Source organism: Panicum virgatum, chromosome 1K (assembly GCF_016808335.1).
Source record: "Panicum virgatum strain AP13 chromosome 1K, P.virgatum_v5, whole genome shotgun sequence".
Taxonomy (NCBI): Eukaryota; Viridiplantae; Streptophyta; class Magnoliopsida; order Poales; family Poaceae; genus Panicum; species Panicum virgatum.
Window position 1 is genome coordinate 34,298,634 of NC_053136.1, and position 15,924 is coordinate 34,314,557.

At 47.4% G+C, this 15,924-nt stretch overlaps 2 protein-coding genes across 2 annotated transcripts; both read left to right on the forward strand.

The window, feature by feature from the left end:
• The first annotated feature begins 3,943 nt into the window (after positions 1-3,943).
• LOC120703918 (chaperone protein ClpB1-like) lies at positions 3,944-7,701 on the forward strand. The gene is made up of 6 exons (XM_039988125.1): positions 3,944-4,794; positions 5,386-5,540; positions 5,652-5,992; positions 6,092-6,371; positions 6,454-6,651; positions 6,787-7,701. The coding sequence occupies exons 1-6, from the start codon at positions 4,095-4,097 to the stop codon at positions 7,207-7,209; spliced, it is 2,097 nt and encodes a 698-aa protein (XP_039844059.1). The 5' UTR covers positions 3,944-4,094; the 3' UTR covers positions 7,210-7,701.
• A 3,100-nt stretch (positions 7,702-10,801) lies between these two features.
• LOC120703949 (chaperone protein ClpB1-like) lies at positions 10,802-15,805 on the forward strand. Its single transcript, XM_039988165.1, has 6 exons — positions 10,802-11,855; positions 12,421-12,581; positions 14,146-14,491; positions 14,665-14,945; positions 15,052-15,249; positions 15,440-15,805. The coding sequence occupies exons 1-6, from the start codon at positions 11,195-11,197 to the stop codon at positions 15,695-15,697; spliced, it is 1,905 nt and encodes a 634-aa protein (XP_039844099.1). The 5' UTR covers positions 10,802-11,194; the 3' UTR covers positions 15,698-15,805.
• Positions 15,806-15,924: the final 119 nt, after the last annotated feature.

Sequence of the window (15,924 nt, forward strand, 5' to 3'; positions counted from 1 at the left end):
ATTTGAGAAGTTTTGCACTTTAGTCCCAATCTTTATACGTAATTATGATTAGGTCCTCCCTACGAGAAGGAGCTTATCAACGCCCCGGATGCCCAGCACACCCAGGAGGACATCCCGGACTACGAGAAACCCCCGAGACTTTGGAAGACTGCGAACAGTTACCAGGCTCACGCCCATCTACGACCTTTCCTATTAGGCATTGTTTGTTAGATATGCTACCGTAATCCTTGATTACCCATGATTACCTTGATTGATTGAATGGTTTGGCTACCATGAGTGTGAATGGGTATGGGAACTCGTGATTATGAAAGTCTTGGCGTGAGTGAGGATTCCACTATATGAGGAGTTGGTGATTAGGGCTTTTAAGTAGGGGTGAGCAACTAACCAGGGATGTGTATTAGGCACATCCTAAGGAGCACCTGTGGCGGGTGCGGGACGAGGAGAGGCATAACCATTATGAGTGCCTATGGAGAGGCGATACCTGTTATGCTTGCCCCGGCTCGTAAGGACATATGCGGTAACTATGATTTGTGGGACTTTGTAAGACATGCACGCCACTTATCCACTATGCGGGTGGACTTGGTCCGAGCTAGCTACGCGCGTCACCATACTTGTTAGTAGGATGGGTATCATTGTGCGGGGGAGGTTCAGTGCTGGGGTGGTACTGGCCTCGCGGTACCCCGAATGACAAAGGGGGGAAAGCCTCACAACCCCGGGGTGACTTCTTGTGAGAAGATGCATCCCAAACCGGAGGAATAGGATGTTGCCGTAGCTGTTAGTCTTGTTCTCAGCAGACTGGTTCCTCGGGGTCAGTCGGTCGACGGATCGGCTGGCGTCGGGGCTAGTGGGTACAGGTGTACAATCCCCTGCAGGGTGAAAACTATACGTATAGCCGCAAACATGTACATTCCTACTCTTCTGTTACTTCATCTAGTTTAGTGTGCCTTGATTTTTCTACCTCCCTCTAGCACCACTTTTCCTACTCAGATAGCAGCTGAGGTGCGGGGAGTGGGAGTTCCCACACCGACCTAGGCTTTTGTAGAAGTCTATCCATTGGCTACTTTTATATCTTATTACATCCACTTAAAGCTTGCATATGGATAGTGATGTGAATCTATCCCGTCCTTGGGGATATATTGATAGATGCAGGATTCGACTTAAAGATCAAGCTTTACATGGATGGATGAAGCTAAGGACGGTTCGTGCTACACTCGACTTTTTTTCCTGTGGAGTGGATACATCAAGACGAAGGATGTCCAGAAGACTAGCTACTGCTTCTGATTCCTGTTTGTCTGTCTTTAGCCCAAGAGGCTTGTACTCTGAATTTCGTATTACAATCCTCTGGATTATGTAATTATTAAACCCATGTAATGATTTTCAATGTTGTATGTCTGTGATATCTAATTGAAATAAGTTCTGTATGTGACTGCGACTGATCCAGGAGCTATCACGATGATACAGGGATTTGGGTTCTTCTTCCGGAAACCCGGGTCATTTCAATTGGGTCACTATATTGCGATTACTCCGGCTACCAAGGTTGTCCATGCAAATAACATGTGTAGCTAGATTGTTTTTCATACTAACAAATGCATTTTTACTTAAAAATAAATTCATTTAAATATTATTATTCTTTCATCATCATTGTTTTATAAAAGTGGCCCAGACAAAGGTATTGTCCTTTTCTATCATCCAACTCTATGACGTGGAATGTGCATTCATTTCCATGATAAAGCGGAGGCTAGTTATGGAGAAATATGGTTTTTATATATTTATTGAAAGCCTTATATCTATTTTTCCTTTATTTGTATCTTTTCATCATAAAATTTGAAGTTTCCATCCATACCACCTCCTCCTCATGCTAACCACATTATTTTTGTAATAAATTGATGGCATTAATTGTGCCCATTGATTTTCCCCCTTTTATCTATATACAAATCAGGGTCGCTTCTATTTTTATTTCAAACATCTATTTGAAATACAATCTTATTTGATTATTTCAGTTCCGAAACTATGTAAAAACTAATGCCTAATATACCTAATTTATTGTTTGGTAGGACTCCATCTGAATATTCAATTTTACTTATTTGATATTTTTCTAAAATAATTGAAAAAATGCATAGGAAATATGTTCTCAAGATGTCATGTTTTTATCGATCACCTACTTTGCTATGGGAAAATCATTTTTTTCCTCCTACCACTCTCTCCCCATCCCTCCCCTAGCCCTTTTAAACTCAGAAGTGGCATACACGGGTCCCTACTACATCATGTGTTCCCATGCGCAATGAAGCCTCTCCCTTCCGCTAGGTGGGTATCACTCATTCTTGTTTCTTGCATATGCACTACTAATATTTATTCAGTCTTCCGCTAGGATGGTGGATCTCCATGTGCTGCCTCTCCCTTACTGCACACCATTGATCCTATGATATGCTCTCTAGCCTTTAGACAATATGCACTTGATCTTTTTGTGTTACGTCTTTAGTCTTTTATATGATTATTTTGGAGCATTCAATTAAAGTGGATTTATTGTGCATAATGTGTCATATATCTTCGCTTTTTGCCAATTAAAAAAATTCCTTGCTTTGGTCTTTTAGAAAATACTAATTCTTAGCTTCACTATTCACACAGTCGGCCACTCCTCTTGTATTTGACGATCTTTTTTCTAAAAAAATATTTATTGCATTTACTTGATTGCTTGTGTCGATTAGGTTTATCTTAATTTTTCATGGACTTTCTAGGCCTATACCTATTTATTTATTTATTTATTTATTTATTGAAGTTTTTTCATCTGAATGTTTTGATAATCAAATTTTGTTAGAAAATCTAAACATCTATTTAAATTATGGTCTACTATAGACACTCTACTATTGAACGGTCCTCTCCAAGATGTTACATGATGAGCTGGCTCATATCACTACTCCAAATAAGCTATGGCTCATATCACTGGCTCATTTCAATTTTGAATTTATATATTTAATGATCGTGTTAGATATGGACTCTTTGAATTAGCTTGACGTTAGATGTTCATAAAATCCAACGGTGTCAGTTCTTCTATTTCTTAGATTGACGTGGAAATTTCTAGACTCTCTCGGCAAACATGGTGGCTTCTTTTAACACTATTGTATATTAAGATAATAGATATTGCGTAGCACCATGTGTAGTAGTGTTGCGCACTTTTAGTTAGGTTTGACAGCAACATGATAAAGTGGGTCTGTCTTCATCAATCACCCAGTTGTTTTAGGACGAGTTATCAGGTCCAAAACCTGAGTTGATTAGTTGGTTGTGAGTTATGAACCTATGTGGATTAAAGGACCCAAGCCAAGTGCATCCAATAAAACCTATTTATCTCGCTTAGGTAGATCAAATCAGACCAGAGCCACGATCTTCATATCATGTCTATATATACTTTTCGCCAAAAAAAAAGTCTATATATAGTTATATACTAGCCCAGCCCCGGCGCAGTTCTGTTCATAGGCTCGCCCCCGACAAATAAAAATGTTTTGGATATCGAATAGTCCTAAATAGCAACATGGATAGATCTAATTTTTCCAAAATATTTATCCTTTATAAATCTAGCGAAAAACAATACTCTTATGAAACTATTTTTTGAGACAAATGTACCGATCAAATAGTTATATGAAAAGCAATATACAATGACAAATAATTTTTTTTTACTTTAGACAACTCAAAATGTGTGCATCTGGTTGGAGGAATATTGGGCGCATTATTTTTCGACATCAGAACAGGAAAATAAAGTTCTATTTTGATAAAAACAATATAGTCCATAAACTCCCTGTTTTGGCAAGTTAAATAAAAAGAGCAAAGTTAAAAAAAAATCTTAAGTGTAAGAAAATGCACCCGAATACATGATGGACCCAAGTGTGAAAGGTTAATTAACTGCAGCTCGTAGCAAAACCCTTGGCGTCCACCGCCGTCAACGCAAAAGGCGACGACTCCGCCTCTACTCTTGCTCGTTCTCACCGCACCGCCGCGCCGACACACCTCGACGGCGGCAGGGGCCCTCCTCCTGGGCTCCGGTGCGGCATCGTCTCTACGTGACGCCAACAGTTTTAGGTTTTCTCGCCCGCTCAGCGCCCATGTGGGCCGCTCTGAATCCGTGTCGGACGGCGTTGGCCATGTACGGCCGGGACATGGTCGCCGCGGCCCGCAGCACGGACCCCGTCATCGGCCGCGACGGCGAGATCGACCGCGTCGTCTGCACCCTCTGCCGCCGGGCCAAGAACAACGCCGTCCTCGTCGGCGCGCCCGGGGTCGGCAAGACGGCCATCGCCGAGGGCCTCGCGCAGCGGATCGCCGCGGGGGCCGTCCCCGAGCAGCTCCACGGAGCGCGCGTCGTGGAGGTCGACGTCGGCGCGCTGGTGGCCGGGACGGGCCTGCCGGGCATGTTCGAGGAGCGCGTCAACCAGGTGATCAAGGAGGCGGAGGACGCCGGCGGCGGCAAGGTGATCCTGTTCATCGACGAGATTCACATGCTCGTCGGCGCCGGCGCGGCCGGGGCCGGCACGGTGGACGCTGCCAACCTGCTGAAGCCGGCGCTGGCCCGTGGCCGCATCCGCTGCGTCGGCGCCACCACGCTCGACGAGTACCGCAAGTACATCGAGAAGGACGCCGCGCTGGAGCGCCGGTTCCGGAAGGTGCACGTCGAGGAGCCAAGCGCGGAGGCGACCGTTCACATCCTACAGGGGCTAAGGCGGCGCTACGGGGCGCATCATGGACTGAAAATCCTGGATTCTACAATCATCGCCGTCACGCAGCTTGCTGCTCGATACATCACCGGTATGGTGAGGGTTTCTTCCTTTCTTGTTCTTTTTTTGACGAGAAGGGGATTCTAGATATTTTGCTCTGTTTGCAGCTTATTTCTGATCTTTGATTCTTAGTTTGGGGGCGATTTGTGCCGCTTTCAAAAGTCAACAAATGAAAAAAATAATTGATTAATTGTATTCATGGACTGACCAAATTCATATACTTTGTTTTTTGCGGGTAACCAAATTCATTTACTTGATAAGATTGTCAAGCAAACAGATGAGGAATTTACAATATCTGTACCAATTTCAATCATACATTTGAGCACGATATGTTTTAATGGAGTTTAGTGCTGAATGATATGGTGCTTGATTTGATCAATGCAGAAATATGTTGGGTCATGTAGTTAGAGATCATCAAAATTCATAAGCGTGCTGAATGAATACAGCTATGCACATTGCAATTTTCTACAATGCTACCAATTTAAAAGCGTGTGCCACAAAGTTTCTGCCCCCTCTTTAAGGCAAAGCCACCGGGACGTCTTCTCCCTATGGGCGAATAATTCTTTTAAACAGCGTATCAACAAAGTTGGAGGGAATTGATGGATTTCTTTGCTGCATGTAGATCGTCAATTTCCTGACAAGGCAATTGATCTTATTGATGAGGCGTGTGTCAACACAAGGATGCAGATTGACAACCAAAAGAATGTGCATGCTTCGCAAAAGATTCTGGCAAAAAAAGTGAAGAAAGCAATTGTTAGCCCAGAGCATGTTGCACAAGTAGGCATTGATCCTTTATGTTGTTTAAATAATTCTTCCTTTATCTTGTTAAATAAATAATTCTTATTCTTTCCATATGATGTATTTGATATATTCCAATGCTGTCTGAAGGTTGTGAGCCAATGGACTGGCATTCCTGTCCACTCACTGGATCATGAAGAGAAGGAGAAGTTGGTCCATCTAGCAGATAGATTGCACGAGCGGGTTGTTGGCCAGGATGAAGCTGTGAATTTGGTTGCGCAGGCAGTGCTACGGTCAAGGGCCGGCCTTGATAAGCGTGGCCAACCTATAGGATCTTTCATCTTTCTTGGTTCGACCGGTGTCGGTAAGACAGAGCTCGCAAAAGCTCTTGCTGAGCAGTTATTTGATAGTGAGAACATGTTGATCCGCTTTGACATGTCTGAATTCGTCGGGGCCATATCTGTGATGCGTTTGATTGGAGCACCTCCAGGGTTAGTTTTGTGTGCGGCGATATCTTTTTGCTGAACTCAACAATTTTCACAATTTCTTAGTTCACTGATGTTGGTATTTCCATGATGACTTGTTGAAAGCTATGTTGGCTATGAAGATGGTGGTCAGCTAACCGAGAAAGTCAGGAGGCGCCCATACAGTGTCATCCTCTTTGATGAGGTGGAGAAGGCAGATCCCTTGGTGTTCAACATTTTCCTGCAGATCCTCGACGATGGCGTGTTGACTGATGGCAAAGGCCGGACCGTGGATTTCAAAAACACCATAATCATTCTGACCTCAAATCTTGGGGCAGAACACTTGGCAATGGGAATGGCTGGCGAAAACACAATGGAAGCTGCGCGAGACATTGTCATGGAACAGGTTCGTGTATCCCCAACCTGCCCCTTGAGAGATTGCAGCAGAGCAGCCCCTCTCTGATCACCATATGCTCTCATTTGTGCAGGTTTCCAAATACTTCAAGCCCGAGTTTCTCAACAGGTTGACTGAGGTTGTGATATTTGAACCACTTTCGCGTGACATGCTGAAGGAGGTGGTCAAAGTTCAGATGAAGAGCATCGTTGCCGGTGTGTCTGACAAGGGCATCTCTCTTTCCACAACCGATGCTGCACTGGATGTCATATTAGAAGAATCATACAACCCAGTAAGCACATCACATCTACACAGCTCTGTTATCGAGCATATTTCAGGATCAAGCTACCATTCGTCTCTAGCAATTTTTTAACATATTTTATTTCAGTTATTACTATATTTGTTAGCCATGGTTATCTTCCTGCAGATGTACGGCGCAAGGCCCATAAGAAGGTGGGTGCAGAAGAACGTGATGACAAAGCTCTCCGAGATGCTAATTCAAGGAGAAGTCGACGAGGGTTCAACTGTCTCCATTGATGCTACTGACGACAAGAAGGCACTGAAATATGAAGTGGCCAAGAAGGTAAAGACCAAGAAGATAGTGCCTGTGCAAGACGGGAGGCATGCCTTGGAAGCTCCTAGCAGCTCCAACAATGACATGGCAGAGGATGACGGGCATACCATGGACACTGCTAACAACTCCGGTGATCAGGCAGCAGCGGAGATGGTTCCCGCCAGAGGTGGATACAGGACCGAGAGTTGGTGCAATTGCAATTGGTGCGATGGCCATTGGTACCATTGCCAGTTAAGTTGTCGAAGGGCGATTTGCCCTGACAGACAATACTTCTAGGAGTCCTGGGAGTACATATGATCCTAGCTCACTCGGAAGTCAGCGGGGAACTTATTTATTCAGAAGTAGAGCACAGAATTTGCTCTAGTTATTCTCAGAGGCAGAGCAAAGCAATCTTCCCAACTCGCTATGTCTTCATGGATGGAAGCCTTGCTGTAATTGCACTCATTTTTTTCCTTTCCTTTTTTGTCTCTTGATTTTCTCCTTTTGTTCTGTACCGCACTGCAATGGTAGCTGGTACTGGATGCTAGTCTGTATTTTTTTTTCTCTATCTTTAATATATAACCAGTAGGGGCACCGCCCCTCCGGTTGCTTCAAAAAAAAAAAGGTAACCACCAGCACCATACCACCTGCAGGGGAAGTGAACTTGAGTTCAATCTGCTAGCGTCAAGTTACGGTAACCTTCAGGTGAAATTGATTTGACCAGTGGAGCGTTTTACACGTGTTTAAATATGTTGTTTATTCCATACTCCATTCGTCCTAAATCATAAATCACTTCAGTTTTTTTAATAAGTCAAATTTCTTTAATTTACTATATTTTTAGAAAAATATACTATAATAACATATAGATGCAATATCGAACATATATATGGTGAATTGAATGGGACTGATTGGATATTGACTTGAGTTGAATGAGACTGATTGGATGTTTGTCAATGTTGGCGTTTTTTTCTCTAAACTTGATCAGAGTAGAGAAGTTAGACTAGCAGTAAGGATAAGTGCACTAGCTATAATTTATAATGGAGTGGATACCTAATATCCCCCTGCAAATTGTATGCCTAGCTTTACTGAGAAAACATGCCCCGGTAAAATTAATGGCTGAGATATGAGAAGCACTAAAAGATACCTAGAAAAAGGTACCAAATATGAAATATTTTGCATCTGTATCAAAATAGATGGGGCCAGTACCGATATTAATTATTGACTTTTATTAATATGTTCATATTACAAAAAATACCTTCCTTCAAAATTATTTTTTTAATTCACATATCAGTTCAATTGGCCAGCAATAATCAACAAAAACAGTACAGGAAGGTGCATTCTATACTTTCCAACCACTGTAACTAGCCTATTAAGATTAAGGTAATTATTACAATATAGAAAGAAAATTAGCTTTAGGACATGTCTTGCTGGTCTCTCTAGGCAGGCCATGCGACCACATCGGGCCCCCAAATTTCAAGGGGCTCCTATATCTCTTTAGAAAGATGGATAAAAGATGTATCTATAAAGTTCATGTTGCACGGCCCATCAGAAACTCACAGCGCAATCTCCCGCCCCAACAGCAACAGTGCGCTGGTGCCCCGCCCCATAGTCGTTCGTCAAATCGTGCGTGCATGTACAGCTTGCAAAGGAAGGTGCAGGTGGCTTTTCTTTTCTTTTTTCCCTTCCTTAAGCTGCATCAACAATTAATATTTTTGCTAAAATGCTACAATCAGCATGTTAATAAACAAGATTCAACATTCATTCAAACTTGATACAACATTTCTTATAAACTTTCATTCAAACTTAATACAACATTTCTTATAAACTAGTTAAACATTTTATATGAAAATGTTGAAACTGTATATACAAAATGTTGAGCATGTATTCTCAAATGTTGGAATAGTATATTTTGAATGTTGATTTTTTAGAAAACATAAAAATAGTTAAAATATATGCATATGTGATCTTATTTTTTGTACAAATTCTAAATAGTATCATGGTTCAAACGGAATCCAAAACACATTTACGGCTTAAAACAAAAATAAAATTAAAGTTTCTAATCCAAATGGAATTTCCACGTTACCACGTCCACCCATACCCAACAACCACCCACGCGCGCAGCCCTGCTCTTCGACCGCTCCAATCCCAACCGCCTGATTCAGTCCGCGCGAATCTTAAACGCTGGATGTTCAATAGCTTTTCCACCTTCTAGTTCTAGAATATGTATAGGATTCCCGAATTTCAGGGGTCCCGAAAATATAATGAGTATACTAGATATAGTTATTATATAGTAGCCTTTGTTTTAGTTGTCTTTTGGCCCGATACGAAGCAAATTGTGGCCCAAATATGTCACAGAAGAGGAAACATGCCGCTCAATGTTATCTTTCGATCCAATCCGTAGACCGCAGCACAATCGTTTCTGCTTTCGCCGTCACTTCACTAGGTACGACGTGAGTCGCAACATCTGCAGTTCCATCTTCCGGACATAGCTGGGCAGTCGCAAGCCACAACGACAGCACTAGGCCCCGGTTTATAGTTTCACGGGCCTCCGGATTTGCCGGTATAGCCCCGCTCTAGGTGGTTAGCTAGCTTAGAATTAGGTGGAGTGAAACAAACTTATAAAACTTTGGTATTTGTCAGCACTCTTGAATGCCTTACGATATATGTTATCCTAAGCGACATTCCAACCGAGTTTATAGAACAGGTACTTAGGTTTATATATGGGAGTAGTAGTCAACATAAAGAAAAATTGACGTGTCAAAAACAACAAGAGAACATAAAAATGAGTGACTAAAGATTTGTAAAAGAGAGAGAATGGAACCGGTAATAGAGATCATAGGCAAGAGAAATTAGGCGTGTTTGGTTCGCTACCAGACCGTGGTAAAACTCCTGATGTCGATTTGGAACTTGGACGATGCTTATTTTTTTAATTAAGGGACAACCCGATCTTGAACATTCACAGGTGAATGTCTACGACCACAAAGGAATACATTTGGCTACAAAACCAGAAACTTACATGAGTACTTAGACTCAAACCTCCAATCGAGGAACACAAAAGACAAGAAAGGAAGACATAAAAAAGAAAACAAAAGACTAAGCTTTGAACTTCTTATAGATCCTTCCTTCAACCTTGCTTTGGTCCTCATGTCTACAAGAATCCCGCATCAATTGTCTTCTTAGAAACTCTTGATGTAAGAATCGTCGACATTTCTATGTCTTTCGGTCACCTTGTGAACTAGAAACCGCACAGAGTCTATCTCTACCACACCAACAGATCAGCCACTGCCAGTGCTCGAAGTCGACCATGGTGTCGCAAACAAAGACTCTAAGACGACGCCTCAAGAGGAGAGCAACATTCGATGCTGCCGTCGCCCAAACTAGTGAGTCGTTTCACCTGGATCTGTCCCTGCAGGTTGAGGTTCTTGCCAGGATGGCTCCAGATGATGCCCCCAACGGGGAGAACGACACCCTCGGACATCGTCGCCATCGCAGCCAGCAGGAATGTCGGCAAGGCTTTCGCCTGGAGAATCTCATCCACTGCACGCACACAACCGGCCACCACCATGGGCCGCGACGTGGCCACACCGCCGCCTTTGGACGCCGATGCAGACCTCGCCGTCCCCATCTTCGCGCGCACTAGACGTCGCCGCGGGGACACCTCGGCCGCGAAAAGCCACCCACCCAGCCATGCCGGTGCCGGCGCCACCGCGTCCACTTCCGCTTTCGTGCACCTCGGGGCCTGGTCGCCCACGCGCACGTAAGCCACCATGCCCGCGCACAGGACTCGCTCATCGCCGGCCCGCGCGAGGGAGCAGCCTGCCGGTGCGCTCGCCGACGGATCCGGGCATGGGGACACCAGATCCGCGCTCACCAGTGCCGGAAACGAAAATGAAGATCCGATGTTTTCATAACATAACTTTAAGCTTTCCTCTGATATCTTTCTTTTTAAAAACTATGTAGTTTGGTACTTGGATTTGCTTTCTCTCCTCAGTACTTAATTTCTGTTCTGTTCTGTTCAGATGATCTCAAAATCCTACGTTCGGACTCAGATGGAATTAACCTAGCTAGGTTTCATTCTTTTCATCCTACGGATAGATGGACCCCCATCGCAAGCCTATATAGCCGATTGGTCCCTAGCTAGCTAGTAAAGCCGGGAGCCAGAGGACCGCCGTCAACGCGCAGAACCAACAAACCCGACGACGCATTCTACTCCTAGAGGCCTAGCTAGTCCCCTAGCCCTAGGCCCTAGTCGAAGGAGGGCTTCGCCGCCGGGCACGCGATCATGTCTGACTCGTTTCTGACGAAGTACGGCCGGGACATGACCGCCGCGGCAGGCAAGATGGACCCGGTGATCGGCCGCGACGACGAGATCGAGCGGGTGGTGTGCATCCTCTGCCGCCGGACCAAGAACAACGCCGTGCTCGTGGGCGAGCCCGGGGTCGGCAAGACGGCCATCGCCGAGGGGCTCGCGCAGCGGATCGACGCCGGGGCCGTCCCGGCGCCCCTCGCCGGCGCGCGCGTCGTCGAGGTCGACCTCGGCGCGATGGTGGCCGGGACCACGTACCGCGGCATGTTCGAGGAGCACATCAAGATGGTGATCCAGGAGGCGGAGGACGCCGACGGCAAGGTGATCCTCTTCGTCGACGAGATACACATGCTCCTGGGCGCCGGCAGTGCCATCGGCTGCATGACCGCCGCCAATCTGCTGAAGCCGGCCTTGGCCCGTGGCCGCATCCGCTGCGTGGGCGCCACCACCTTGGACGAGTACCGCAGGTACTTTGAGAAGGACGGCGCGCTCGAGCGGCGGTTCCAGAAGGTGCACGTCGAGGAGCCGAGCGCGCACGTGACCACTGCAATCCTTAGGGGGCTGAAGCGGCGGTACGAGGAGCACCATGGCCTGAGAATTCAGGATGCTGCTCTTGCCGCCGCCGCATACATCACCGGTGAGGATCCCCTTTAATTTGCTCATAGAATTTTCTATGAACCGCCTTGGTTTAATTTCCCAAAAAAAATATATGAACATTATGTTGAACAAATACAATTAGGGGGCGTTTGGATCCTCTTATATATTTTGGAAGAATTGGAATCTACTTAATAAACTAGATAGATTATTTGGCTTATAATTTTATACATCCCACCATTTTCCAAAGTTTAGATATATAAGCCTATCCTAAATTCATAGGGTGGGAGATGGAAATTGATTCTATACGTCACTAAGCCATGTTTTTATTCCGTAACTTATAGCACATTTTTTTTAGCTCCTCTATAGTAGAAATATATATAAAACACATAAGTATATCCCTCGTATGGCCAACAATACTATACAAATATATTACGTACATAATAATCACATTAGCTTAATAGATTTGTGTCTAAATTATGATTATTAGAATGGAATTCATTTCCAAGGTTTTTCATCAGCTGTACCAACAAAGATGCATGCATGAGATGTTACAATAATATGTATCCTGTAGAAAACTTATCGATTTTATTGCTGCATACATGTAGACAGACGATTTGCTGATAAGGCTATTGATCTGATTGATGAGGCATGTGCCACTGCAAGGGTGAAGATCGACAGCCTAAGAGAAGCAAACGCCACATCGATGCAAATTAACAACAAAAAACAAAGGAAGCAACCAACTGTCGGCGTTAACCATATTGCACAAGTAGACATTCTTACTGTCGATGTATCCATTTAAATTAGGGAAAAGTCTATTTTTGGACCTTGAACTATCATGATAGTCCGATTTTGGACCCTAAACTACGAAACCGGACATCCCACACCCTTTAACTAACCAAACCGTGCAAAATACCCCCTCGAGCTAAAACCAGACCGGTATTGCTATGATGTGGCAGCGGTTTTGTGACGTGGCTGCCAGCCTGGCGACTCTCTCTCCCCACGTCTCTTTCTCTCTCTCCTCCCTGCTTCTCCTCCGCCGTCGAGCGGCCCAGCCTCCTCCCAGCGGCCGTCCCTGCGCCCGTATCTGCGCGCCGTGGCCGGCCACGCCCGCACTCGCGCCCGTGGCCGCCGGGGGCCGCGGCGGTGCATCGGGCGGGGGTCGGGGGCGTGGCGCGGCGCCCCTCCCCTGCTTCGCCTCCGCCGGCGAGCGCCCCTCCCCTGCTTCCCTCCGCGCGCGCGAGGCGGAGGACCGGCGGGGCGAGGGCGGGCGAGAGGGCGGTGGCACGGGCGGGCAGGCGGACGGGACGGCGGAGCATCCTCCCCGCTCCTCTCTCCCCCTCCCTGCGGCGCGGCGCAGCGGGCAGGCGGACGGGGCGGCGCGGTGCACAGCCGGCGCGGGCGGGCAGCCGGCGCAGGCGAACTGCCGTCACGGCGGGCCACCGGAGCGGCGCGAGCTCGAGCTCGGCTCGCGGCGGAGGAGCTCGGCTCGCGCGCGGGCGGAGCGTCGCAGGCGGGGCGAGGGAGGGCGGGCGGAGCGACGCGGACGCTCCTCCCTGCTCCCTCCTTGCGCGCGAGGCGGAGGAGCGGCGGGGCGAGGGCGGGCCACCGCCGATTCCACCGCCGATTCGAAGCTCGCCGGGGAGGAGGAGGCCCGCCGCCGATTGGAAGCTCGCCGGGGAGGAGGCCCGCCGCCGATTGGAAGCTCGCCGGGGAGCTCGCCCGCCCGCGGGCCGCAGAGGCGCGGAGGAGGCGCCCCCCTGCCCGCGCCGCGCTCCGCCGTCCGCGCTCGCCGCCGAGGGAGCAGGGGAGGGTCGCCGCCCGGCGCCCGCGCACGGAGGAGGATGGGGAGCAGAGGGGCCACCGCCGGAGCTCGGGAGGGAGGCGGTGCAGGGGAGGGGGAAGGAGGCCGCCGTGCCTGGCCCTCGCCGGCCCGGCTGCCGCGCAGCTCCGCAGGCCCGGGGGAGCGGGAGCGCAGGGGAGGACGCGGCGGCGACGAGGCGGCGGCGGCGGCGGCGAGGCAGCGGCAGGCGCATGCGAACGGGTGACGCGGCAGGTGCTTGGCCCACCTGTCTATGAGAGAAAGAGAGAGGAGAGGTGCCACGTTGGATGGGTGACGTGGACAAAACCAGGTCGTTTCGGTTCGAGGGGGTAATCTGCACGGTTTTGAAGAGTTGAGGGCGTAGGATGTCCGGTTTTATAGTTCCGGGTTGAAAATCGGACTAACGTGATAGTTCAGGGTTGAAAAATAGACTTTTCCCTTTAAATTATTTCTGTTCTCTCAGTATATATATATATGATACCTATTATATATGTTCCGATGCTATTTGAAGGTGGTGAGCCGATGGACCGGTATTCCTGTCACAGCCCTAAATCAAGAGGAGAAGAAAAAACTGATCCTTCTAGGCGACAGATTGCACGAGCGGGTTGTTGGCCAGAACGAAGCCGTTAACTTGGTTGCGCAAGCAGTGATTCGGTCAAGGGCTGGGCTTGATAAGCGTGGCCAGCCTATAGGATCATTCCTGTTTTTGGGCTCGACTGGTGTTGGAAAAACAGAACTAGCCAAAGCACTTGCTCAGCAGCTCTTTGGCCGCGAGGAGATGCTGATCCGCTTTGACATGTCCGAATTTGATGGAGCTGGGTCCGCGCGGCGTCTCATCGGAGCACCACCAAGGTTTTGTTTGCTGCTTCGTATTGAGCTTGGCATTCTTATTTCGTACCTATCTACTTTGTCTTGGGGTTGACTGATCTTGTTAGTACATCTTCCATTCTTTTAGCTGAACTCAACAATTAATTTCACAATTTCTTGGTTGACTGATGTTGGTACTTCCTTGATGATGACTTGTTGAAAGCTATGTTTGGCTATGAAGATGGTGGTCAGCTAACCGAGAAAGTCAGGAGGCGCCCATACAGCGTCATCCTATTTGATGAGGTGGAGAAGGCTGATCCCACGGTGTCCGATGTCTTCCTTCAGCTCCTTGACGATGGTTTGTTGACAGATGGCAAAGGCCGGACCGTTGATTTCAAGAACACCATCATCATTATGACCTCAAATCTGGGTGCAGAGCACCTGGCAGAGGCAATGACCGGGGAGAAAACAATGGAAGATGCACGGGGCCTCGTGATGCAACAGGTTTATTTGTGGATAATCCCAAACGGATGTATCTGTTTTTCCCCCATAGATATTGTCACAGCTGCACACCAGGACTGTCAATCACCATTCTGCTGTGTTCGTCCAGGTCCAGAAACACTTCAAACCTGAGTTCCTGAACAGGCTGAGTGAGATCGTGATATTCGAGCCGCTCTCGCATGACAAGCTGAAGGAGGTGGTGAAAATTCAGGTGGAGGGCATCGTCGCCGGCGTGGCTGACAAGGGCGTCTCGCTGCACACTAGTGACGCTGCCTTGGATGTTATCTTGTCAGAGTCATACAACCCAGTAAGCGCTTCCAGTTCACAGCCTTAATGAAATGCTTGCTCTGGCAAATTCTCAAAAAGGATCAGTCGACTGGACTATCATTTCAAACTAACTAACCAACCATGGTTATATATATTTATTCGCACCTTTTCAAATATATGTTCAATCATGCATGTTGTATGCTTGGTGGCCCTGCTTCATGATTTTGCAGATGTATGGCGCGAGGCCTATAAGGAGGTGGGTCCAGAAGAACGTGATGACGAGGCTCTCGGAGATGGTAGTCAAGGGAGAAGTTGACGCAGGCTCGACCATCTCCATCGATGCCACGGACGACAAGAAGGCGCTGAAATACGAGGTGGCAAAGAAGCAGCACGGTTATCGCCTTCGAAAAATAAGAGAAAGAAGTAGCTGCAGCTGCTGCGTCCGTCAGGACTCAGACCCCAGCGAGTCCGATAATGTAGTTAGCTAATGTAGTGCTCTTGCCTGAGGCTCCCATGCTACATTGTCAAAGCTAGACAAACCCTGGAGGTGATCCAATGAACAATGATCCCGTCCCAACGTATTCAGACATGACAAAGCGCCCGGACCAGCATCTTCTCACTGTCAAAGAGCTGGTCAGAGCCGGCCTATAGGTTCTACGCGCTTGTCAAGGCCAGCCCTTCACCGCAACAAAATCAACTGCTTCATCCAGGCCAA